The sequence below is a fragment of the Mytilus californianus genome, unplaced genomic scaffold (assembly GCF_021869535.1).
Source record: "Mytilus californianus isolate M0D057914Y unplaced genomic scaffold, xbMytCali1.0.p SCAF_7, whole genome shotgun sequence".
Lineage (NCBI taxonomy): Eukaryota > Metazoa > Mollusca > Bivalvia > Mytilida > Mytilidae > Mytilus > Mytilus californianus.
In genome coordinates, this window is record NW_026262723.1 from 12,162,618 (window position 1) to 12,190,198 (window position 27,581).

General features: G+C 32.2%; 1 protein-coding gene and 1 long non-coding RNA gene across 4 annotated transcripts in view; both read left to right on the forward strand.

Moving 5' to 3' along the window:
- LOC127708343 (uncharacterized) overlaps positions 1–27,082 on the forward strand; it is a 177,423-nt gene extending 150,341 nt beyond the window's left edge. For 2 of the 3 annotated variants that reach the window (XM_052213199.1, XM_052213198.1), the window contains 2 exons: positions 19,988–20,066; positions 21,659–27,082. In XM_052213199.1, coding sequence (XP_052069159.1) covers positions 19,988–20,066; positions 21,659–22,022 — 443 coding nt within the window. In that variant the 3' untranslated portion in view covers positions 22,023–27,082. Of the gene's footprint in view, positions 1–16,463; positions 16,548–17,951; positions 18,021–19,987; positions 20,067–21,658 lie in introns of all 3 variants that reach the window. The other variant, XM_052213197.1, reaches the window with a different exon arrangement.
- On the forward strand, positions 212–10,861 carry LOC127708352 (uncharacterized). Its single transcript, XR_007985247.1, has 4 exons — positions 212–434; positions 2,567–2,694; positions 8,468–8,642; positions 9,456–10,861. It is a non-coding gene; the product is annotated as an uncharacterized LOC127708352 (long non-coding RNA).
- Positions 27,083–27,581: the final 499 nt, after the last annotated feature.

A 27,581-nucleotide genomic window follows, 5' to 3' on the forward strand; every position in this document is an offset into this window, starting at 1 on the left:
CATCACGTCGCGCGAGGTAGATACGATTTTAAGATTGATTTACAATGTTCAGAAGGGAATATGCTGTTTTGTTCAGACGGGAAGACAATGTTTCAACCAATCAATTATTCTTTTGTAACCTATCAATATTATCAAACAAAGGAAAAGCACAAGTTATAGCTGTAATAATACTAGAAATATTTTTTACACAAAATGATTTTTTTCAGATCAACTGAATCTTGTCGTAAATGAAAATACAAAAGGATGGAAAAAGTCATTTGTTTCCTGTAAAAATCAAACGTACTGGCATCAGATATTCAATCACTGTCAGCCTGAATCTTGCAATGTCTCCAGTATCGCAGATAAAATTATTGATAAGTCACAGAACGCGTACGGGAGGGAACAGTATTGGATCTATGGATATGTACTGAGATCACCTGTCATCGTCAGTAAAGGTATTAACTACATGCTACTTTATCAAGTCGCACCAATGAATTAGAAAATTTTAAGGTAGATCTGGTGTGCGTTTCTGAGCATCCCTTCTGGGCATGTTGCAAATATACTTTTTTAGTTTGGAAATATGTTACAAAGTATCATTCAATATACAACAAAAACATCTTAAACTTGAAATGTTCACTATAAAAAAAATAAGTGTCGTTTAGTGTATTTAAATATTTCAGAAAAATCCTTTTAAAATCAAGGACAGAAGATTGATAATATACTGAATTTGAAAAGAAAATTTTTTGTTTTTTTTTTTTTTATTTTCAAGAAAATAAGGCCCGTGGTCCCATATTTTTATTTGATATTTCGGAAGTAGTTGTAAAAAAACAAATCCCTCGTCGTATTTTAACCAATTCTATCGGTTAATGTTTCCTCAATAAGGAAAAAGAACTTTCCAATATATAACCCATTTAAAATAACTGTGATTTCGAAATTTGAAAGTACATTGACCGAGAAGTATTTTACAGAAATTTAGGAAAAATTAAGCGTCAAACATTTAAACACCCAAGCTACCTTGAAAGGAAAGTTCAGTTACTTAATTTATTCGTCTAATTTCCCTTAATTTGTCAAAAATGTATATTTGTACATGTATTGATCCCTTGTTTATATATACTTATACTTTTATCTCCTGTTCAGATTTCAGGAAGTTTAAACAATATTCAGTGCGTACAACAAATATCCATCCATAAGTTTAATCAAAGTAATTATTATCCTTCAAGCAAACAAATGATATACTTTCCGTGCACACCATACGTATTTCAGATAAGTTTGTCATAAACACTCGGGAAAACCAGATATATACTTAGCTTTAAAAGCAAAGTTGCCTATGTCGTACATGGAGAAATATACAAGGTAATTTTTTCTTGAGGAAGCTGCAACTGAGCATCATTATATTATTTTATGAACAGGTATTTTTTAAACAGCAGGTGTTAATAAATATTCCTACCAAAGCCAATCCGTATAAGTGTTACTTTGCCAGATTGAGCTGAAACCTTAAATTTACATAAGATTATCAGCTAGGATTTTGCAAACAACAGGTACCTGCTTAATCGTCTTAATTTACAAGAACTGACAACAAAGCGACATCAACCCTTTAGAACTGATATTAACAGCAGCGGTAACGTAAAAGTAATATGAACAGATTTTCGTGATGATAACACGTGTGTCTGGAATAATCTTCACCAAATGCACTCTGGTTACCAACATTTTAACAAAGTCAATCATACATACAATCGTTTGAGAGACAATAAACCAAAACGGCGTAGAAAGAACAGCCATAGCCGTCTAAGATTTACTTTGCATTAAGGAGTTACAACCTACGTTTTAGCCTTCTAACGTAATTTATGAACTGAATATCAACAAATCAGATTTTATATTTAAATCACTCCAAATTCCATTGGCTTGTTGGGGAATGGTATTGGGGAGGATTAATGGTCAACTTAATGGTGTTGGCTGTTATGTTTAAAACAAAACTTTCAAAAAGATCGTTATAAATTGATAGTCTATAAATAACGGGACTTTTCATTCATTTAATATTAGCATTTTTTTTCTTTAACAAACTATGAAAGAATAATAATATTTTCAAAAAAAAGTTTTAAACTATACTGTGACAACAAAAGGCGGAAATGTTTTTACAGCACTACATGAATAAAAGTAGAGGATTGCAAATATCTGACAAAAAACCAAAATCAAGATCAACAAACATCCTTAAACAAATGATCCGATTTCAGTGCGAACAAAACGCGAATCTGGAATAAACATTGTAAGGTACAATAACGACCTAGTTGTAAAATTTGAAAACATACACTATATTATGTTTACGGACATAAAGCCTAAAACGCACAAATACTAAACTTATAATTAGACTATCAGACACTCAGAACAAAACAATTCAAGACGTCCTAAACCTTTAAAACCACTTAGACGGAATAAGTTGGTTTGCTTATTTATGATTGATTTTTGGAACTATGTACTTTAATTTTTTTTTTTAACAGACAGTTTTCTGATGATAAAATACTTATGTCCCATTCAATGGATAATGTAAAATATAATTCATGATGTTAACGTGATGGTTTTTTTTTTCCAGGATGTTTCAGTTTAAATGTTACCAAGAAGGATAAATTGCATGGAGGAAAATTTGAATATCTGAAAAATTCAGCTTACGAATGCTCTAGGTCTTGTGTGCATGAAAAAGCAGAGTATATTTTTCTGATGGTATGTTTTTCAGTTTATTCAAACCAGCCGAGAATAGCAACTTTGCCAAATTTCATGCTACACGTATCCCATGATATCACTGATTATGATAAAGCACGAATTAAGTTCTCAACATCTCAAATATTTAAAAACAACCTCCAATATTTTGTCAAGAAATCAGTTAGATTTTCATGTCTTATTGCATCATATTTGTTCAATCAAAACATACATTAATTATCAAAAATACCAGCACCACCCCAGTTTCTCTGATTTCGTTGAATTTTAAATATTTTTAGGCATTTCCTAGAGGGTATCACTTCCCCAGTAGTCAGCACGTCTTGGTTGTCATGGATTAACATTGAAATGGTCATAAAATAAATCAACTGTTTAGCTTTGAATTTATCACAATACTTAGGATTTTCTACCCCCAGGAATAGATTACCTTATCTATTTTTGACGACATTTAGCTTTTAAAATTTTTTGACCCTAGGCTAATGCTCTTCAACCTCATAATTTATTTGGCTTTTTAAACTTGCTTGGTTAGAGCGTCACTGACGGATCTTTTGTAGATTTGATTTGATTTTGGGTGTTTTACGCCACCTTTAAGCGCCGCTTTTGGGCTTTTTCAAAGCGGTCAGTTTTTATTGGTGGAGGAAGCCGGAGTGCCCGGAGAAAACCACCGACCTTCGATAGGAAACCTGACAATCCTAGTTAATTAAGATTGGAGTCGAGTGCACACGTACGAGCGGGGTTCGAACTCACAACCTTAGTGTTGACTGGCTAGTGATTTCAGTAGTAACTACTTAGACCACTCGGCCACCGAGGCCCCTCGATCTTTTCTAGACGAAACGCGCGTACACAATTTAAACCTGGTATCTATGATCAGTTTATTTAAAACCATAGTGTCCATGCCACTGCTGTTGGAGATTTCCTCACCGAGGGTTTCACTAGCCAAGTATTCAGCTCTTCTAAGTCAACATAAAATAATTATTTACAAAACTTTGAATTTTTCAAAATACTAAAGATTTTCATCCCCAAGGATAAATTGCATTATCTTTATTTGGCAAACCTTTCGGAATTTTGGGTCCCCAATGCTCTTCAACTTCGTACTTAGTTGGCCTTTTTAATTTGATTGATTCGAGCGTCACTGATTAGTCTTTTGTAGACAAAATGCCTGTCTGTCGTACAAAATATAAGCTTGGTATCTATAATAAGTTTATCTATGATGGATTTATTCTGATAATAATATTGTGAAATTGTTGCTGTTAAACCTTCTATGTAATTTTAAGAAAAAGAACACTTTATAAATTTCGTGCATCCGAAGTTCTTTTCTGGATTTTTATTATTCAAAATCGCTAATACCATACCAAATGAAATCCTCTAATCTATAAATTAGCAGCAAAACATTATTGAGTTCAAACGTTTATGTATAGCCAAAAGGGAATAACAAGATCTAAGGTCAATATTGCCTGCCAGAGTTGGAACATTAGTTTCTTAGTAATTACTCAATTTATCAACAGAGAACATAAGAAAAGTGTTTTTCTAATTCTTAGCCGATTTATCCATTTCCTGACCGGTTGATTTTTTTAATTAAATCATCGTGTGGTTCGTTCGATCATATTTCTTCATTGATCAAAATTCCATTATGATCACAAATGTCATGCTTTCCTCTGAATGTCATATTGTGACGGCACGAAAAAAAGCGACCATTCTTTATGACAGTTCAACAGCAGTAGTATCAACCCCGTAGTGGTAAACGAAGATAACCCTTTATAAATTTCGTGCATCCGACGCGCTTTTCTGCATTTACCTTAATCAAGAACTCTGAAACCGAATTGTTGATATAAATACCTGAAAACGTAAGGAGCCTTAATGACCAAAAAAGAACTAAAAAGAATAGACAAATTCATCTAAGGTCAACTTTTCCGAAGTGTTTCAAGATGCGCAATTCATATCAGGTAGACGATAATGGTATCATTTTCTTCTATTCCTCTGTCCATATTATAAACTTGAATATGTATGATGGCTCGTTTTGAAGCTAAGAGATTTTTCACAAATTTGGAAATCCCAGAAGGGGCCATGTGAAGCCGATTCAGAAAGGAAAAAAATCCTTATTTTCACACCGTCAAATTCTCTGGAAATTCAGTTCCTTTCAAACGTATATTGTACAGTCCGGTGCTCTTCAAAAAGCACAAATGGAGCTCAGTCAATTACTAAAAATAGCATTATGTCTAATATCATTGCAATCAGGGTTTTATTATTTCTATTTATAGTTGAGTTCTTCTATTTGAGGCGCATAAGGGATTGTGCACCCATATATATTTTTTGTACCATAATATCGTACACGAAAGAGGAAGTTTAGAAAATAACAAATCCATTTCTCTTTCCTTTTGTATTAGCATTAAATGGACCGTGACAATTAGTTTTGATACTGGCTTAAATTCACAAACATCTAAATAGAACGACATATTAATGGGTTGTCAAGATGTCGACTCAACATCTTTCGAATGTACGGCTACGACATTACAGTATTTATCCAAAACACGGTCCATGAGACACACAAAGGTTGCTGGTGATGTCTTCATTCCAAACGGCATTACTTCGAATTCATATAAACTATACGGTGTCACAGATGCTGATTTTTCTTTGGTGTCTTCAGATAGCGGGATCTGATAATAGCCCTTCGAAAAGTCAAACTGACTCAGATATTTTGTTTGCCCAATCTTCTCGAATACATCACTGATGCAAGGAATCGGATAATTTTCAGATAAACTTATGTCATTAAGTTTTGTAGAATCAATGCATATCCTGATTGAATTGTCTGGCTTAATCACTAAAACGATAGGTGCACTCCACACAGTCTTTGGTGGTTTAATGATTCCCTGGTGAAGCATGTCATTTAGCTGTCGATTAACTGACTCTTGTTTTGCAATCGGAATGCGATACGGTCTTTGAGAAATCGGTGTTTCATAAAGTGCAAATACTGTGTGTTGCTAATGAACATCTTCCTGGTACAGTAGTTGTGAACACATTTTCATATGTCTGGCACAATTCTCTCAATTGTGACTTCTCTTTTTTGCTCAACTGTTGATTTAATGTAATATCCTGCAGTGTCTCATTGTTATAATTAGGAAATACCTGTTCTTACTTAAAATGAGTGTCCTCTCGGTCATCTGCAGGAGCAAACTTCTTCAAAAGGTTGATATGATATGTTACAATACCTCTACGTCCACCGACATAAACTTTGTAATTGACACCATTAACACGGCTTCAAGAAGTCATACAATTGTTTTAAAAGTTCACTTGTGAAGTTAGATCCTTGATCGGTCAAGATAGTATTTGGAATTGCTACCCTGCTGAAAAATTCAATCAAACAGTTAGCTACATTTTCAGCTCTACAACTGTTCAATGCAAATGCCTCTCGGTATCGGGTTGCATCATCAACAATAGTAAGGATAAAACGATGTCCCCCTTTTGTTCTGTTTAACGGCCCAACAATATCCACTGATATTTTACTGAACGGCTCCCTAATGATAGGTGTAGGTACCATAGTTGCTTTAATTTTACTTCTTTTGCAACTTTCTGACATGTGTCTCAAGACATGCAATGTTCACTTACATTTCTGAAGAGACCTGGCCAATAAAATGCTTTCAGAATCCTCTCTTTTGCTTTCTCCACCCCTAAATGATCATGCGCTAATTTAATTACTGAAGAACAAAGGCATGCAGGTAAAACGACTTGATGTCATACCTTAATGTTATCTATTGGTGACCATTTCCGGTGTAAAATATCTTTCTCCCAATAAAATCCTTTGGGAATATTTTTTACAAACTATGGAGGTTTATACGCCTGTTCACGGCAGTTCCTAAGTGAAGGGTCCTTCTGAAGTCTCGACAAAATTTCTGCATTAACCATGCTAATGTCATTGATTTGGAGTTCCTGATCCTCTCTCGCCGCATTTAAGCATGTATCTCTTCTGTTACATTTTCTGTGGTATCCATGGGTACCTCAACGAACCACTCCTGAGGGATAACTTCACACTCGTACATTAACTTGGCGGATATTTCCTCCTTCTGTCTTTCACGGACTGAGCTCTTGTTACTACATTAATACATTTCGGATTTATAACGTCAATGCCCAGTAAAACATCTGCCATTAAGTCCCACCTGACAATGTCCCTTATAGTACGGTGTATTGAGGTTAACAACAGCCAGTTTCGCTTCAAATGACTGACCAATAGCTTTGTACAGGGTTGTCTTCTGTCCAGTCAAGATGCAACTAGGATCAATTAAATTCTCACGCAATAAAGTCATTGATGCACCAGTATCTTTCACAAAAGATATTTCCTGTTGATTCACATTTCCAAGAATGTGTACAAATCCATCATTTATATTTGCGAAACTTGATGCTTAGTTAATTTTTTCATTCCATTTATTTGAATAATGTGCCTACTGTGAACATTTAAAACACCGAAGAGTACCTTTGATATTGCTTTCGGTTGCTTCTGAGACTTATTGGTGTTGTTGTTGTTGGTTTCTTTGTAGTATAATTTTTCTCCTTTTCGACAACAAATTTTTCCATTTAAAATGCGAGTTTTTCTCTTTCTAGTTGAATTTTCTCTCGTTCCAGTTCCATGTCTTCCTTTGTAGAATCTTTCTTTCGCGATCTTTTGGTGGTAAAGTTTTAGGAGCGGGACAGATCTCCTCTTCCTCCGACTCTTGTTGGTTTTCATCTTCTGTAAGTTGGATTAATTTTGCTGCGATATTTCTTCTCGGTCTACTCTTAGCCATTGAGTCCTCTTCTTGTAATCTTGATGCTTCACCAATTACCTCCACGGTATCCATTTAGAAGTTTTACGACAATTAGTTCTCACTGTACTTATCATATAACTGTATGACTGTCAGAATTAATTGTTAATTTTCAAATTATAAAAAACCCTTGTACGCTACCACCAGCTATGTTACACGCAAAATTGTCCTGAAATACTTTGGCTTCATAAAACATATAAAACTATATTCAAGTCAGACAAATTGTAATTATTTTCAATTCGTGGTACAAGTGTATAACATATAAAACAAAACATGTGAATGCATCTACAAGCAACTGAGAAACTTAAAAGTGTAGGAAGTCCCTATTTTTATATTTACTAAAATGACAATAATGAAATGCAAACTATTTGCTTATTCTGCAAAATATACGGCTTCACTGGAACAGGGTTTTGTCTTCTATAAACAAAAGTTCTAAAAATTAATGTGTTCTGTCACTGCATATATTAGTTAGCACCATTGGAGGTTATATTCCTTCAATTGCTTTAAAGTTCAATTGTTTTACAATTATATCACCGGAAAGTTCTGCCAATGGCTATGAGAAAGTCCAAGTATAACAAATATAAATCAGACACAATAGGCAGTAAAGTTTATTCACTTCATTAAACAGTTCTGCAGTCATTAATTCTCCCTTATCTTATAAAAATAAATTAAATCACTAAGTAAAATGTTGTCAAATTTTCAGTCCTAACATTATCACCTTGGTTTCTGAATAATTTCTTAATTTAATAAAAAAAAGAAGATAGGTAATAAGTCATGTCATGTCGACTGACCAACTATTAATACCCTTGTGGACTAATAATCTCTTGCACTCCTGTTTTATGTCATACAGGAAAAACAGATATTAACCTTAGGATTACAGTTTCATACAAACAACACAGTAACATCGATTAATGACCATTGAACAGCGGTATACTGCTGTTACTTTTATTTGATCAAATGTTCACTAAAGTTTTATGTTTTGTTAGGGCAAGGTATGTCTGTGTATTTCTAAGGCAAAATTCATCAATGAGCAGAGTAGTTATACAGAGGAAAATATTGACGCTTGTACGAGAAAATGTCATGGAAACAGAAAAGATAAATGTGGTGGTGTTTTAGCTATCGCCGAAAAAGAGTTATACAGTGCCTATGAAATAATAAACCGTATGTATGTACAAGCTGCTACACATGAAAGCCGTTGTTGTTCAAACATAGGAAAGAATTAACACAAATACCGTATTCCAATGTAAATTTAAAACGTTGGGAAGTCAATAAAACCTGACAAGATCAAACGCTCGACTATATCAACCAACGGAACGAATTGAAAACAGCTGTCATATTTGACTTGAACAGACATTTTCTGAAGAAAATGGTGATTAAACCTGGTTTAATAGCTACCCCCTCTCTTGTATGAAAATTGTTTATTGTTTCGTTATATTGACAAAATTAGGTTAGCAACCAACCAAAAAAGATATAATTGGTAAATGTGACAATAATTGTGATTCATCAGCCAAAACTGTGTAAATATAAATAACAAACGTACAAACACAAATGACTTAAAAATGCAAACAAAAATACACATATGTCTGACAAAGGTGTGTTACAAGAATAAAAATAGAACATGTAGATAATGAGTATGTACATTCATCATCCTGAATATGTACTTATTTGAAATACTTGACACGAAACGCTCATAAATTAATATTTATACATTTTTATTTCGGTGTATAAATATAAATGATTAATAAGACTATCATCATTAGTATTATAGGTATTTATTATTATTACCATTAGCAGTATAAACAGAAGTACTAGTAGTAGTAGAAGTAGTAAAAGTATCTAGTTGGAGCCTATGTCCAACAACAAACTGTGAATCTTGTGTTAAACGTTGATGGTGCTGCAGCAATATTTTGTTTAAACATTATTGAGTTGAGACCTCTTTGTGTGATAATTGAATTCTGCATATGAATTTTTCAGAACAGAGTCCTCCTGGAATGAAACTCGGGAATACTTGTGCAGCAGTTTATTGGGATGAAACAAACGGAAAACATCTATTCAATTACACAAGATGCAGTTCTAGTTTGCCGTATATATGTGAAGGATATAACAAGACAAGTATCTTACAAACTATATTGTTTGAATCTATTTTGTCACTTTAATTGATATTTTAACTTCATGAAACATTCGATTGGGTAATACCCGTGTATATACATATGCACTGTATACCTGAGGTTAACAACATGCAAAAGTAATTCGTTTCATTCTGAATACTTTTTCAATTATATTACAATTACGGTTGCATCAATTTTGTAACCTGATTAATTACAATATAATTATATTGTCAATTTAATTAATTATATTTCTTTATTACAAAAAGTCTAAAATGAATAATCAATAATGCAAGGACTCGATCATACGTATCAATACTTCGTGTGTATTTTTGTCTAGACGTAATCTAATTAACCATCGAAATGACCTCGGAAGACTGCCGACGATCATATAACCCGATATCAACATAAATAAAAATATCAATAGAAAGCGATCACGTGCAATTGGATTTTTCTAGGTCTGTTTTATTTCATATTGCAGGTTAAAACGTATGTTTATCATCATCTTTACCTGTAAAAGAATTTTTTTTTTTGTGTTTCGAATCAGTCAACCAAATGGTTTATCCTTGTTTCACTTTCAATATTGACATTATTTTCCTTTTAATAGCAGAGTACATGCGTAATCAATCTCAACCCAAAAGGTTAAATTGAAGTTCACATGAATACGAATTCAATGAAGTCGAATTATTCACTTGCAAGTGAATAATTCATTATCGCTGTTTATTTAGCTAAATTTGACAAAATTGAACCAAATTGGCTGATAAAAGCGAATTATTATTCCACTATTTCACTTTCATTAATGATTGAACAAAACAAATCATGTTTAAATTTGTTCATATCTCGTAGCAAATGCCCCTTTGAATATCAATAGATATCTGTAACAAGGGTATCTGTTGTTTGTGCTTACTTCACTTCATGCGTATTGTATTGCATTTCTTTCTTGAAATGGGGTTGAACTTTAGAAATTAAATTTAGATGCGTGTACATATAAATTATATACACATAAGAAGAGAACAAAACATCACCAGTATTTATATATATCGTTCATCAACATTTTAAAAAATCGGAGTATTTTACATTAGGAGGATGACATGTTCAGTAATTTACGCAACAGTTACATGAATAGAATTTATATTAATATTTACGTTGATAAGTTGATTGGTTTGCTAGGTATAACTATATCTTGCCTTCTGCATAATATTGAAGGGACATATTTGTAGTTTAGCGAGATGCCGATTTTAACATTTGGTAACCCACAATGTTTGGTAGTGTTTGTGTTTATTTTCTATGTTGTGTTTGTAGACTGTTATTTGTCTTTTTGTTGTTTTTGTTGTTTTTTTTTTTTTTTTTTTTTTTTTTGGCATGGCGTTGTTCGCTTATCTTCTACCTCATTTACACACTAAATGCACATTAATTGTAGCTGATTTAAATTCTTTTAAGTGTCAAGTTAATTATGGTGGAAAATAAATTTATAATTTCATGGCAAAAAGGCATTGTTACTCATTGCTTTCATTTACATGTTATTTATAATATGCTCATAAACAAATTACATTTAACCACTTTTCAATTTTGATTAATTACTGGTAACTACAATCGTATTTTTAATTACCCCAGGTCTCATATACTGATATTACTATTTTCAAATATTTATTTAAAACGAGAGTGTTTAGTAAATCAGGAAATGTACAAATGTAATTGTATATCTGGTTTGTTGCTGAGGAAGCTCATGTCTTTATAAACTTCAGTCTTTGTCTACATGGTTCATATTGTCGATATTCTATTCAAAGCAGGATTTGTAAAAAAGAACTATATGTCAGTCTTGATTGCTAGAAATATTCAACGTGAATGTATTCCTTAACTGTTAGACGAATTTGAATGGTGTTTACATTTTTTTTTTAATTTGTTAATACAGATTTAGAAATTTTATATAATTAACAGCTTCAGTTACAAGGATCATATATTAGCATATGAATTTACTGAATTGCATGTTCTGTCATAAATCTCTTTCATTCATTTAAAACAAATTCAGTCTTTTCCTTTGCTAACATTGCCTGACTCTGAAATTAAAACTCTAAATGCAAAGAATTCAGTCTCACTGGATAATAAAAAAAATCAAAACTATAAAGTTTGAAATCGTTTTGGTCATACAGAACAGATTGTTTGGTTTGACAAATAATGGCAGTATCTACTCTACGAAAACACAAAAAGTTGTAATCTGATCATGTTATCAGAATATATTATCATGTTTTAAAATATTATAAACGGGACCTACGTTTATACTGTGGGTTTTCTTTTCGTTGTACAAGGTTTAATTCTGAATTCTACGAAGTGAACACTATCACATCTCAGTTGTATTGTTCAGATTTATAAGGCCATCATAAAATCTGTGTGTAAAATAAGCAATAGTACTCAATAATATTACAAATTTCGAGAAAGAGTGGGTCCAAAGTAGGTAATCGATTTCCAATTTTTGCAGTTGAGACATTTATATGCTTGCGTCTTCTTGTCATAAGCCATATAGACATATCCGGTCATATTACTAATGCATGGACAATATCAGAACTACAGTTCTTTTTCAATTATTAAATGTTGTGAAAAGAGTAAATCACTGACCAATTGTTACTATGGTACCTTATATACCTGAATCAGTGGCATAATAACATAAAGACACCCTAATGCAAAATGGTAAATATAATTGAGAGGACACATAAAACTACAAGGTATCAGATTCCGAAAGGATTATGTGTTGATGTGAAGATTCAAAACAAAAGAAACAAAAATATTTTGAAGAAATGCCAGTCTTTAACATTAAACAATAATGAGTGACACAAGAAACGAGAAAGATAAAGTAACAGACGATTATACTTTTGTTGCACTTACATGTTGGAAAAATGACGCTATTGCAATGAAACTCAATCAGAACAAAACCAGCAAATTAACTAAATATTTGCCATACTACAATTTTTTTCCTGGACATAGTAGAATACCTGGAAAGGAAAATACATACAAGTGGGACATCTGAATTAAATAATACAATTTGAAGCTTAAATTACGTGATGCAATAAGTTTGGTGTACATACTGTTATTTTCAAAAAGATTTTCGTTAGTGTGATAATGGCAATACATTCTATTCAACAATATGTGTACATGCTAACAATGAACATGTGGACTTTACGAAGATATATTCTAATAAACGTTTTATGAAGGTACCACTTTCCAAACAATTCACATGACTAAATGATTTTGCGATCAGTGCCGAAACTTATACAATCTAAAATGAGGTTATAGAAGCAAAATTCAAACTTGTCATCTAGAAAAAACTACAGTTTTATTTATGATGGCAAAGAGGAATTTAGGTACTGGTATTTAACATGTAGGAGGAACGTAACATCTTTAGCTATGAGTATCACTTATAGATGAAGATGCCAATGTCTTCACACATGAACTGTTCAAACTTGTCTATAAATGCTGTTTTTGGTTTTTTTTTAATCCAAAAAATATGTATTGACTGTAAAATAAAAAATGAATAATATTTCTCGATCATTTTTAGATAAAAAATTCCCCGACGACTATAACAATGAGACCGTTTCATGGTACACCGCCAGTCAAAACTGTCAAGAAAAGAGTTTAAAGCTTGCAAGTAAAATTGCAAATCGGTGTCCACGAAAACAACATTGGGTTGGAACTCATGTCGCAGAAAGAATTGAATGGGGAAATGGTATATGCATTTATTTTTTTATATTGAAGAGCCATTATGCAAAATGTAATCAACCGATATAGTATGAATAAGATAACTCAAGCATTAGTGCATTCGGGGTAAATCGTCAATAAGTTAAAATATGTAGCTGAGGTGTTACACTGCTTCATGTTTTACGGATTCGAATGGAGGACATTTTACATTTAGTATAGGGATGCGAAATTTTATTTAAAAAAAAAACAGAATCAACGATGAACACAAAAAACATTGTTATTCTTTTGTATATAATAAACACGGAGTGTTGCATTAACAGGTTCAAGGGGAAAAACAGAGTAGGAAAAGTGTGTTATATCTGCCACTTAGTCTTTTCTAACCTGATCATGCGTAATTTTTGTTTTGTTTTATCAAAACGATAAGTTGAAGGTTATGATAGATTTCCAATTCATTATCTTTACTAAGGGAAATTAAAACGTTCCATTTTCATTTTCTAAAACAAAAAGTAAAGATAGAACTTAAACATGCTACAATTAGATGTTTGGTTTACAGGACATTTGTGCAGTATAATGTCAATGTCAATGTAAGTGTAAGTACAAAGGAACGTATCAATACAAATAGACAAAAAGAGTTAACAGTCTTATAAGGTCTTCAACAGTATACAAGGGTCCATACTGCATGTAAATCTCTTTATCGCTTTGAATTGAGACAAATTTTGAACAGTTTTTTAACCATGACTATGACATCTCTCCTTTAAACCCATAAATCCTGAACATACAAATGCATTATCTAATAATTCTAAACAAAGACAAATATTTTTAACTAGAGTGAGCAACATAAAAAGGTGCTACCTTCTATGGCATTTGCTCTCTTATGGCGAGTTGTTTCGTAGACAATTAAACCACTTCTTCTTATTTTTATAAGGTTTAACTCGCGAGTACTCAATGGTTCCTTATCAGAATGCTGATATACTCTTCTTTATCAATAAACTATGTTAAAAAACTCATATTAATAAGTAAATATATATCTATAGTGGTTATAACTCTGAATATTTATTTAGATTTTTTACCCGCTGATGCACTATGTCTGACATTAGAGATTGATGGATCTGGCGTTAGATTTGAAACGGAAAGATGTACCATAGCATTGCATTCTTTATGTTGTGAGTATTTATATCATTGTTGAATATATTCAATTGATTTTATCTAGTTATTTATAAGATACAATAAAGAATGGATTGTTACGTTACAGTCAAGTCTGAGTCGATACTTTTGCTGAATGACTGTTAGTTCCTCGGGCATCTCCAGCCCACTAGTAATTTTTCCGGTAGTCGCATGACATACGGATATCATTTTTTGGCAAACTTTTCGGAATTGTGGGTCTACACTAATGTTCTTCAACTTCGTACTTTATTTGGCCTTTTTAACTTTTTTGTTTCGAGTGTCACTGATGAGTCTTTGGTAGACGAAATGCGCGTCTGGAGTACAAAATTTTAATTCTGATATCTCTGATGAGTATATTTAATAAATATTGCTGTTGTATTTTTTTATTTTTGATAATTTTGATTTAAGGAATGTTTCTCTCGTATTCCTTGTCAGAGTTTTAAATACTTTTTTGTCCTTATTTTATCAGCTCTTTTGTTCACGTAGGTTTTGTAATTTTAAATATTTTGGCCCCGAGCATTACTGAGGAGTTAACTGACCGGTGCAGTACAATTGAAATATGAATGTTATTTGTATAATTTATTTCAAATATTTAAAAAATATATCTTTCTAATCCAAAATTGAATAGTCCTCACCATAATTCGAATATCAAGGCAATCCTGCTGCTAATCAGCAACCCTTCGTTAATCGATTGATTAATTTAGGCAATAATAGTTTATTTAAATCTCATAAATCGACCAGGAAGATTGGTTCATAACACTTGAATTAACATTAAAAATTGATTTTTTATTTATTAATGAAAGTTCACATCACAACGAACATGTGTAGTAAATTCCTGATTGTTGTCCCGACATCTTCATGATAAACCACCTAAAACAAAAGTTTAACCTGATACATGTTTGATACATGTACGAATAATCAAACGAGACTAGTTGGTAATAATGTAATAATAACCATTTGTGAAGTTGTTTTCAGTGCTTGACGGATCAAAACGAAATTATGCAGTAAACTTTTTTTGCCATCGTCACATCAAGAAAAAAGCACCAATTCCTATAAACATCTCACAAAAGGAACAAAAATTTTTTTAAGATTGTATTTTTCCTGTGGTTGTCTTATTTCTGCAGTTTACAATGAACTTGTCGCCTAAATAATTGAATTATGCTTATCCATCTTCTAAAACAACACAAATTCTACGTGACACTATCCATTAATTGCCTTGATGTGAGATAATTTCCTGTGTACAATGTATCACAGTGATATTAAGAGGAAAAACAGCATCACAGAGCCGTGCATACGTTAGCCGGGCAATTTCCAGTTTTGTGTTATGAAATCACACACCTTATTTATTCCATTCAATTTCATTGATATTGAATTGTCACACATGTGGTTTTAATACTAGTCCAAAGACACTTTACAAGCAACTAAGCGATATTTTCACATATGGTTTTGCTTTAAATAGTAATACTTTTAACAGCATTTCTTATAACCCAATTGAAGCTAACATTATTTTGAACATCTATATTGTATTAAATTTGTATCATTCACTACATACTGCAAAGGAATGCATTGAACTGACCAAATCAAGTAAGAAATAATTGGATGTGACAGAAAGTGCTTCAGAATAGTGAAAGAGTGTAATACACCGTAATTGTTCAGTCCAATAGGGGAATGGTTAAATTTCGACATTATTACGACAACATCTCAAAGAGACGATTTATGAAATATATGAATGAATTATCAATTTGACGAGGCTTTTTGTGTCTAATTATTATTTAGTCAATCAGAGATAAGTTGCTGTCAAATCAATAGGTATTGACATACTCCGACATGACTTAAACTTGGATATATGATTGAATTGAAGCATTCAGTAATGATATGTACCATTGTAAAAGGTATTTTTGCAGCCATTATTTCAGTTTTCTCAAAGTAAGGTTCTTTGATCATAGATAATGAAAATAACACTTTATAAATCTCTTTTCTCTTATATTTTATTTTTGCTATTATTGGTTTATTTTTCCTGCAGACAAGAAACAACATACGACTAGCAAGAAGGAAAACGACAGTCCTTACAGATCAACAAGTTCGGCTATGAAAAAAAGTTCCGCAGGTTATTTAAGCATTAAAGAATGAGATTAAATTACGAAAATTCAGTTACCCCTAGCATCTAAAATGTATGTGTACTCCATAAGAGCTGCAAATGCAATGCTCTCAAAAGCATGTCACAACATTTGTAGAACATTTTTTTGTAGTTTATCCACTGGCTGGTGCTTGTAATTTGGAACCTATTTGTCAAATTATAATACAAAAAGGCAATACATAACGCGTGAAGAAACACATGGGCAATCAAAAACATAAACTGCTATTAATACTGAAGACAAAACCAAGTCAGAAAGAAAAAAAATCAGACAAATATAAGTCTAGCATACACTACAGACAAAAATAATGATTGAACAATACAAATCCCATATGAACAAGATGTGAACCCGGGTAATTAAAAAAATGCCATTAGTTGTATAAAAAAACAGCGCTTCTTTTTGGGAAGTTTTCTGTCTGGTGTTTTGCAGAAGGATCACATTTGATCAGCTTAGAGAAACAAACCCGTCTTATGTTGTTGTCAGCAGCAACCAAGACTTAACTCCTTTCGTGACAGTTTCTCAAAGAAGAGTTACTGGCATGTTGGCGAGTCTAGTCACCATCTAAATCTGATTTTCACTGACATACAAAAGGGGGCAAACATACGTTTTTTGTTTCTCCAAAATTGCTGTAAATGTCATTTTAACAAACGGCTAGCATATTTTTTGTAATATATTTTTATATCGTACAACTTATGGGAGTGCAATAAACACCGAGTCAGATTCAAATGAAGATAAAACAATTATCACTGGCAAGTCTTTGATTTACTAGTCTTGTCAACCTCCTCTATCATAGACTGTAGCAACTTCTCTTATTTTAAATCGCATTACAAATTCAACGTCAAATAAAACAATCTGATTATGTTTTTGCGTCAGTTTAAAGTTTGTTTGTCTATATGGAGATAGAATAAATTTGGTGATGTTCTGGTCAAGTATTTTACCGACAATGAGTGACGGCGATTTTAAAAATCACATTAACAGTTAAACGTGCAATTATCTTATGGTTCACTGACTATGATTGGACGATTGTATACGTAACGGTTTTACTTGCATTCTTTTAGCGTCTCTAATGCTCATTTCGTGTGATGTTATATTTGTTCATAACAAGAGCTTGATGAAAAATCCTAGACAGAAGCAAATAATTTTCTGCAAAGGGACAGCAGAAAGCAGTGAATCCTAGTTGATATATGTGAAAGGTAACTGATGTGTTGGTGAGTATAGTCACCATCCAAATTTTTAATGACATACAATAAGTGGCAAGGAAAAATTGAAAAAAAGGCGATCAAGGTGATCAGACTTTCGATATTCAACAAATGTAAATATTATATATATTTTAGTTTGAGAGTAAACTGCTAATAAACGTTGTAATCTATTTTCAGGTCTTACAACATATAGGAGTGCAATTAACACAGAGTCTGATTCAAATGAGGATAAAACAAATATTATCGGTAAGTCTTTCATTATATCAGGTTTTACTAGTTTTATACTTCGATTTCTATATCATAGGCGATATCAACTTCTATAACTTTTACTTCTTACAACAAATTTAACGCTAAATTAGAAAAATCTGATTTTGCTTTTGTATCAGTGTAGACGAAACGCGCAGCGTCTGTTGTACAACATTATTAACCCGGTATCTTTTATTAGTTTTTTACAACCCCTGGGTCGATGCCATTCCTGGTAGAGGTTTATTCCCCGAGGGTAACACCAGCCAGTAGTCACCACTTCTATGTTTACATGACATATCATTTCTATGGTCGTATTTATAAATTAACTGTTTTCAAATCTTTTTACCTCAGGAATAGATTATCTTTGTTGTATTTACCAAAACATTTCGGAATTTTTGGTCCTTGATGCTCCTCAACTTCGTACTTGATTTGACCTTTTAACTTTTTTGATTCGAGCGTCACTGGTGAATCTTTTGTAGATGATACGCGCGTCTGGCGTTTAATATGATAAGCTTTGTATCTTTGATATGTTTTATTTATTATGTTTTTCTTTATAAGGGGATGTTCTTATCAAGGATTTTACTGGCAATAAATGAAAAAGATATAAAACACACTTCGACAGTTATACGTGCAACTTACTGATAATTCTGCATATTTTCATTCAATTTTTGGTCGAAGCCTGGAGTAGTCTTTGTGTCTCTTAACTTTTTTGTGCTTTTCAATACATCATTATACCTCCTCAAGCATACACAAACGAAAAAGAACAGAGATAAAAACCGATGTTATTTCCCAGTATATCATGATATTGTTATTGTTTTTAATTATAAAAAATAAATAAAATTCACATATAAAGACCTATTTTACTTATGAATTAAATATAACCATATGCGCACATTCTGTCTATTAATTTTTAGTGTAGTAGAATAAATGTTTCTGGATTAATCTTTATCAGTAATGGTTGACAACAATGTTTTGGAATTCAAACATTTAAATCATATGAAAGTATAAAAATCAAAACGATACGAAAAATCATTTCAAATTTGACATTTCTCATTTCGAGGTGGACAATTCTCAATACATTGGACATTTTCAAATTAAAAGTTAAGCTAAGAAATACCAAGTTAGAACTGCGAAATGTAGACTTGCAACTGAGAAATGTCAAGTTGAAAATTTGGAAATTTCAAAATAGAAATGAGAATTCTTTAAATAGAATGTAACTACTGGTCTTCCGTAAAATGACCTAAACAGAACTACAAAAACCATATTATCATACAATTCCAGAGGGAGCATATTTGTGCTTATATTTTAATAAAGAGATGTGGTATCATTGCCAATGAGACAACTATGCACCAAAGTTCAAATAAAATTGAAGTAGGCAATTATAGACGACCGTACGGCCTTCAACAATGAGAAAAACCCAAACCGTATAGCCGGCTATAAAAAGCCCCGTTAGGAAAACTGTAAAACAATTCAAAAGAGAAAACTTCACGCCCTAGTTTATAACATAGACATTTACGAAATGCAAATATGCAGGAACCAACAGCAACCACTCAACTACAGGCTCCTGACTTGGGACAAACACATACAGAATGTAGCTGGGTTAAACATGTTTGGGAGCAGTCAGCCCTCACCCTTACATAGAACAGTGGTGTTACAGCACACCCTAAGAACAAACTGTATAATCAGTTGCAATGGGTTTAATTCAAACGATCGGTACGAGGCACAAACATAACTTACATGAAAACAATATACACAAAGCACTCGCAGCTACTGAAATCTAGTTCAAAGCCGATTACAACTAATAAAAAAATCATGTTCGCCCATACTTGTATACTTAAATAAATACCTAGTTGGAAGTTTACAAACATACACTGACTAAAATAATGTCATATTGTACAAGACAGAAAAGGATAAATACAATAATTGGTTGATTTTCACCATATAAATTGTTCAAATGTTTGTTCTAGTTCTGATTGTAGCTGGGAGCGTTGGAGGAGTTCTCGTACTTGTGATTGTCTTAATAATTGTGATAGTTATTAAAAGAAGGTATGCATTTCATTATTCTTCTTTACTAGTGAATTCTTCGGTACATGTAGCAAAGTTACGCATTAATTGTCAAAATGATACAGTTATAATATAAAAATAAGAAGATGTCGTATAATTGTCAATGAGACAACTCTCTAAAAGAGACAAAATGCCATAGAAGTTCAAAAACTATAGGTCACCGTACGGCCTTCAACAAGCAATACCACATAGTCAGCTATAAAAGGCCCCAAAATGATAAATGTAAAACAATTCAAACGAGAAAAATAACAGCCTGATTTATGTACAAAATAATGAACGAAAAACAAAAATGTTATACAGCAACAAACGACAACCACTGAATTACAGGCTCCTGACTTGGGACAGGCACATACAAAATAAGCTTTAATTGGTCATGGAGATGTATGTTATTAATGCTCAGGTTATCTGTTAATTAAAGAATTTATAACAAAGAATAAATACATACTTCTGTGGTAATTTAAGCAAGATTAAACCACCTTTAGTCTTAATTTTGTAATTTCTTAAATTTTGCTAAAATCATAACTTAGAATGTCTAATGAAATAAATAAGATTTCACAGAAAAATTAGAAATGCCAGATATTTCCCTATATCATTCACGAAAAGGAAATTTTACAAAATCTTAAATTCACTCTTCTATCATGTTTTTAATTAATATAAAAAAGGATGATGAAATCTCCCGTCTCTACACTAGATACGTAAACATCACAGAAATACTACCATTTAGGCTATATAGTATGGTCGTCGAGATATTTTAATACACATTTGTATTACCATCCTTCTTTCTAAAGTTTAAGATAGCCTTCAAAACTGTTGTGATTAGGTATATTTAACCAGCGATTGATGTCAATCAGATATGGATGATTCATAAAAGATTTTACTACAAAATCTATAATAAAATTCTTACAATTTTTCAGTAATATCAAAAGCATTTTAAATTCTACATACGACACAACTATTTCTCATGCTTAACTGACATATTGACTACATCAGCTTATGAAACAGGGCTTTTTCAAACAAAACAGGAATATGTATTTACGATTGCCTTGTTTTGCACCATGAAATCTTATTTTGTAAAGAACCATACTGATTCAATTAACAATGCTGGGATATTTGATCGACAACACATTTTTGTTGAATCAAATGATTGATATTTCACCAGACAGTCCGTATTATAATGAGTTCTATTTTTTAATCCGACTGGCGTATTAGTATTAGTTGACAGATATGATATTTTGTTATCTCAGTTCACTATGTTTTCGTGGTCTTATATCTTTAGAATACAGGAATAGACCTGGTCTATAATTTTACTGATTGTGTCCTATTGTAACGTTCTGACTGAATATGGATTCTCATGGCGGGTGATCCATGAAAAGCAGCAGACACTTTACCTGTCGACGCACCCGGTCTCGCTCCTTTTGAAGTTCATGTGTATTTTTTTTAATCGATTTATGAGATTTAAACAATGGTAAATTACTGTAACAAAAATTACTGTAGCATGATGTTTTTGATGTTTTTTGTCATGAGATTTTATTTTGTTGTTGTTTTGATTTTCAAATAAATAATTTTTAAAACAGAATCAAAACAGAACGCGAGAATATGGATGTAGGTGTTGTTCAGAGACAGCCTGATACTAACTCAAAGCCAATTAAGAATACCATTCCAGAAGAAAGTAGGATATTAGTAAATGTTACAGAAGAAGGAATTTATAATCATTTAGGAGACTCAGAAAAAATGATTGAAATGAAACAACAAGATTCATCAATATATGATGTAATGGGGGATGATGAATACTACGTGTTTTCTGCTGGTGAAAAACGACAGAAATTTAAAGACGATGATGACCTATACGATCAGGGTGCATCGAGTGATGTTTACAATACAACGAATGACACAGTTACGACAAACAGACCCGAATCAGACACATACAATGTCAAATGAACTGAACTGACACTGCGGCTGCAATTTGTACTTACTTGACTGTTACGATATATTTGGTTCACAGCTGATCATACAATTGTACATACATATGATATATCTATTGTGTCAATTTGATTATTTTTAACCTTCATTTGTATAAATTTGAAAAAGGGTTCACTTATTTCCTAATGGTTTAAATGAAAGAATTTTTGTAAACAATTGTCTAGTAGGGTCAGATAAGAAAATTTTCATTGCATATGTTTTATGAGAGGCAGGAAGTACTAAGAGTTCTGGAGTAAGAGAGTTATATGCTGATTTGGTTTTAGGGTACTTGATGTGTAGGTCAAGTTTGTATCATAAGAGTGCTTCCATTTTTAGAGTAATTAAATTTCTGAATGTATTTAATCGGAAATAAGTTTACATTCTAAGTAAATTATATTGTATTTTTAGTTTTTAGAGCCGCCTAGTTATTGCAATTTTACTTAATGCACTCTTACTACATGATATATATATGTACGAAAAGCTAGATGATTAACCCGTGAAAACCATTGTAATATGACTTATCCGATCGAAGATCGAAATTTCAGTCGTTCTACCGAAAAACTTATAATATTAGGACTAGGAGACGTGGTATGATTTCCATAATGAGACATCTATTCATCAGAGACCACTGACCTTGGATATAAGCAGCTATTGGTCATCGTGTAGCCTTCAACAATGAGCAAACCCATACTGTATAGTAAACTACAAAAAAAAACGTGAAAACCGAAGATCTGATTGACGCTCAAACAATACACGAAAAACAAATATGGCGGACAACAATCAAAAACTCTGAACTACAAATTCCAGACTTGAGAGAGGTATGTAAACAATGCGACAAAAATAAAAATATATTAGCAAACGAGCAATCCTATCTTTAAACTGGAAATTGGTGTAACAGCACAACATAGAAACAAATTGAAAAATCAGTTGAAAAGGCTTACCTACTCAGATCCTCGCGTATTATAAAACATAACTAACATAAGGACAAAGGTCACAAACTACCGATCTAAGACAATGAGATGAGATGATTGAAGCTGTTAATTTTCTCCTTGATAATATTTATGTACGTTTCGGCAACAAAGTTTATCGACAGGTTGTAGGTATTCCTATGGGCACTAATTGTGCCCCTTTAATAGCAGACATATTCTTGTACGGTTATGAATCACAGTTTATGACCAAATTCAATAAAGACCAGTCTAAATTGCATTTTATTGTTAAATTCAACAACACTTATCGTTATTTTAATGATATTTTTTCGTTAAATAATCAAGAATTTTCTAAATGTACTGCCGAAATTTACCCAAAGGAGCTTACTTTAAATAAATCAAATGTAAGCATGTAAACGGTAATAACTGTCTTTTCCTAGATTTAGAGATTTCAGTTTTACACGGGAAACTCCACACTTAAATTTACTACAAAAGGGACGATTTTTCGTTCCCTATTGTTAATTTTTCTTTTTTGGATGCTGATGTTCCTTTGGCACCATCTTACGGCGTTTATATATCACAACTCGTTCACTATGCCCGTGTCTGTTGTAACGTTTCGGATTTTAATAAACGTAATCTATGTATTACTGGTAAATCATTTAAAGTTAGGGATTTCGTTACCACAAATTACTTAAAACCTTTACTTAATTCTTCCATAGATATAAAGATTTGGTTTTGAATTTTGGTTGTACCTGTAGAAAACTTATTTCAAACGGGATAGCACATCATCATTTTTACGAATATGTTGTTTACCGTGCCCTGGAATTGAGAAACGATCCTGGTAAACTTATCGATCCTTTAAATAAACTTATTCTAAAAGGTTACCAATTCAATACTGTAATTAGATCTTTGAATATTGTGTTTTTTAGTATTAACATTGATTTTGTTATCAGTAAATTAAAAAAGCAAACTAAATATTATTGTTATATACACATGCACATTCATGGCTCTACAATCGGTCCATACCTGTATCTTGGCATTGTATATGGTCATGTTTTTCTCTGACTATTTATGACGTCTTTACACTAAATCCATCGGATGTTGGATGTGTACTGATTGATAATTTAGTCTTAGATGCATGATTTTTTTTTATAAGTTGTTATCGGCTTTGATCTAGCTGTCAGAAATTGCGAGTACTCTTAGATCTGTACTTAGTGTCCGTTTGTTGTTGGGATGTACATGTACCCGGCCACGTCCACTCTGTGTTAGTGTTATATGTATTTCTATTTGTATCCATCTGATGAGTTAAGCCTTTTCAACTATTTTTTATAGTTTGTTCGTATGTTGTATTGTTACACCACTGTCCCAGGTTAAGGGGAGGGTTGGCACCTTCAAACTAGTTTAACCCCGCCACATTCTGTATGTGCCTGTCCCAAGTCAGCAACCTGTAATTCAGTGGTTGTCGTTTGTTGCTGTGTAAATTTTTTGTTTCTCGTTCATTATTTTGTATATAAATTAGGACGTTAGTTTTCTCGTTTGAATTGTTTAACATTTGTCATTTCGGGGCCTTTTATAGCTGACTATGCGGTATGGCCTTTGCTCATTGTCGAATGCCTTACGGTGACCTATAGTTGTTAATTTATGTGTCATTTGGTCTCTTTTGAAGAGTTGTCTCATTGGCAATCTGGCAATCATACCACATCTTCTTTTTTATACCATTATTTACTGAAGGTTAGTTGAAAGTTTTAGACTTTTTGTCAATAATCTTTGTGTTTTATGTCAATTTGATGAATCAAGCCATTTTTATTTTTTGTTTACTTCCTATCTTATCCGTGTCCCTTTGTCTTTGGTGAGGATGGGGCTGCTAAGCCCACCATATTCTGTATGTGCCTGTCCTAAGTCAGGACCCTGTATTTCAGTGGTTGTTGTTGGTCGCTACATATTATATTCGTGTTTCGTTTATTTGTTTGTACATTGGTTTTCTTGTTTGAACTATTTAACATGTTTCCATGTCTGACCCTTGCATAGCTTACTATTAGGTATGGATTTTGCACATTGTTGTTATAGTGACATATAGTTGTTTACATCTACGTCTTTTGATCATCTGAGGAAAGTTGTCTCCGACCACATTTTCTTAATTACATTTTCAAACTGTTGTAAGTTGAAGTTTTTCTCTGTGCTATACATTCTTTACGGAAAGACATAAAATTGAATGTGCTCAACCTATTATAGTAAGTATTTCAAAAGTCATTTGGGTCTAAATGTTATAAATGGTTTAGCCTTGACACAGAAACCCCACATTCAAACAACAGTTTTCTGTGAAGTAAATGAAGTACTTTTTGAGGAAAAACACAGTAACACTATGTCTTAGCACACATTTCCTCAACATGTTGATTTAGAAACTGATAGTATATAATTATCTTTATTATACAAATGTGACATGACTTTATACTTTTGAAAACATGTTTTGTAGTTTATAAGTATTTTGTTTTCCGTGTAAATAGTTTGGAATGAAGACGTGGAAATACAATCCGTTTCAGTCGACCAGATTAACTCTCTAATCATATTTCACTCGAATGCTAGAAGCATTAGCAATCAAATTTATGAAAGCAAACGAGTTTTTCAATAAGAAAAATTCGGGTAACCCGAAGAAATTTGGAACCTATTTAAGAAAAAAAGCAGATTTAAAATTAAAACTCTTCCCCTTCAGCGAATTTACTCGATGACTTTTTTTTTATCAATATCTTATATCGATTTAACGCCGCCAAATTTTGATATATGAACTAAAAATAATTGAGACAATCTGCAAATAACATTTGATGAAATGAAAGTTGTTCCAGAAACTCTTGAACTGAAATAAGCCATTGGAAACGACCACATAAGTCATAATATGAAAAAAGTAGACTGCATCAACCGTATGTAAACCTTTACCATTTGTTTCTAGCTTTTCTTTGCAATGTGGTCAACTCTCTATCCATGTAAATCTTTACACCTTGCCCTTTTATTATTTTAAAAAGGATGGAGTCAGATCCAACTAACTATAGAACAATTTCTTTGTTAACTTGTATTAATAAAACTTTTGAATGTTTTATTTTAAGTAAGTATATATTGTGTTATTGTGCTATGGTCATTTTTGAAATATTGTCTTTCATTTTTGCTTTTATACTTTTTCTATATCATGTATATGCCATTTTGTGTTTATTTGTTGAAACAGTTATTTGTTTTATTCGTGATTAAAACTATATTACAATGTTGACTGCTGTACCCCAATTTTTGACGTGTATACCTATTATGTCTGTTTGATTTGCTCACACATTGTTGTCAATATAATGAAATGCAATGCGACTGTCGAACAAGTGAGAGATTTAGCTACCTAAAAACCAGGTTTAATCCACCATTTTCTACAAAAGGCAATGCCTGTACCAAGTCAAAAATATGACAATTGTTTTCTATTCGTTAGATGTGTTTGAGCTTTTAATTTTGCCATTTTATAAAGGACTTTCAGTTTTGAATTTCCTTTGCAGTTCGGTATTTTTGTTATTTTGCCTTTTAACTATTTGAAAGACGATGCTTTTGTGTATCGATATTCATCTGGCTTTGAGGATGGTCATTCAACAGTACAACCATGAGAGAAATATATCACCATATCGGATAGGCTCTAGGATAAAATAAAAACTTTTTTGTTTTTGTTTTGTGTTATTTCTAAAAAAAAATAATCGTGTTTGACATAAGGGATCAGTCCAGAACATAAAAGACTATGGAATTTCTGTCAGTCAGTTAAATGTATTGAAGTATATCTTAATGACAGACATCCTAAAAGTAATGGTAATGAATTGTCTATTAGATTCAGGAAACATAATAGATACTGTTCTGCAAGGATCTGTTCTTGGTCCTTTCTTGTTTTATTGTATATATCAATGATATTGCGAATAATAGTTAATTTTTAATTCATACAATTGATTCTTGTGTCTTTTAAGATAGTTCGTTATATATAATTTGCTGATGCATATGTATTATTTTGCTTGTTTATTAACTGAAGAGTACCTTTGTATATTGGAACGACTTGTTTCATATCCTTTTGTGTAATCATGGCAATAAAATGTGTTTAAACTATTTGTATATCAATTCTCAACTAACTATTAGTCACAGATTTTAACACCCCGATACCATACGATAGTATTGTGAAGCTGGTTTTTCAGATATATCAACGTAAACAATTCCGGTACATTGAGGTGAATGTTTATTTGCTCCGTGTTGAAGGCCTTACTGTAACTTTGAGATTAAGAATAACAATGAAAGTGCTGTTCGTTTGCTTTTTATTTGTTTTTTGCTGTGTATGTACTGATTTTGTGTCATGGATGGATACCCCATATCCTTTGTTTTTCTATTACATTCACAGATCATTGAATTGATGCAATATGATTTGATTTGTAAAGCGGTTAATTTACCTATGGCGACCTATGTTGTACTGGCTTACCATTGGTTAGATTGATATTGCGAATAATAGCTAAAGTCTCTCCAGACTTTCTGCTGATAAAACATCAATAGATGATGGCCCTGACAACAAAAAACTTATAACTACATGTAGTTAATAAATTTGATTCCTCAAAAA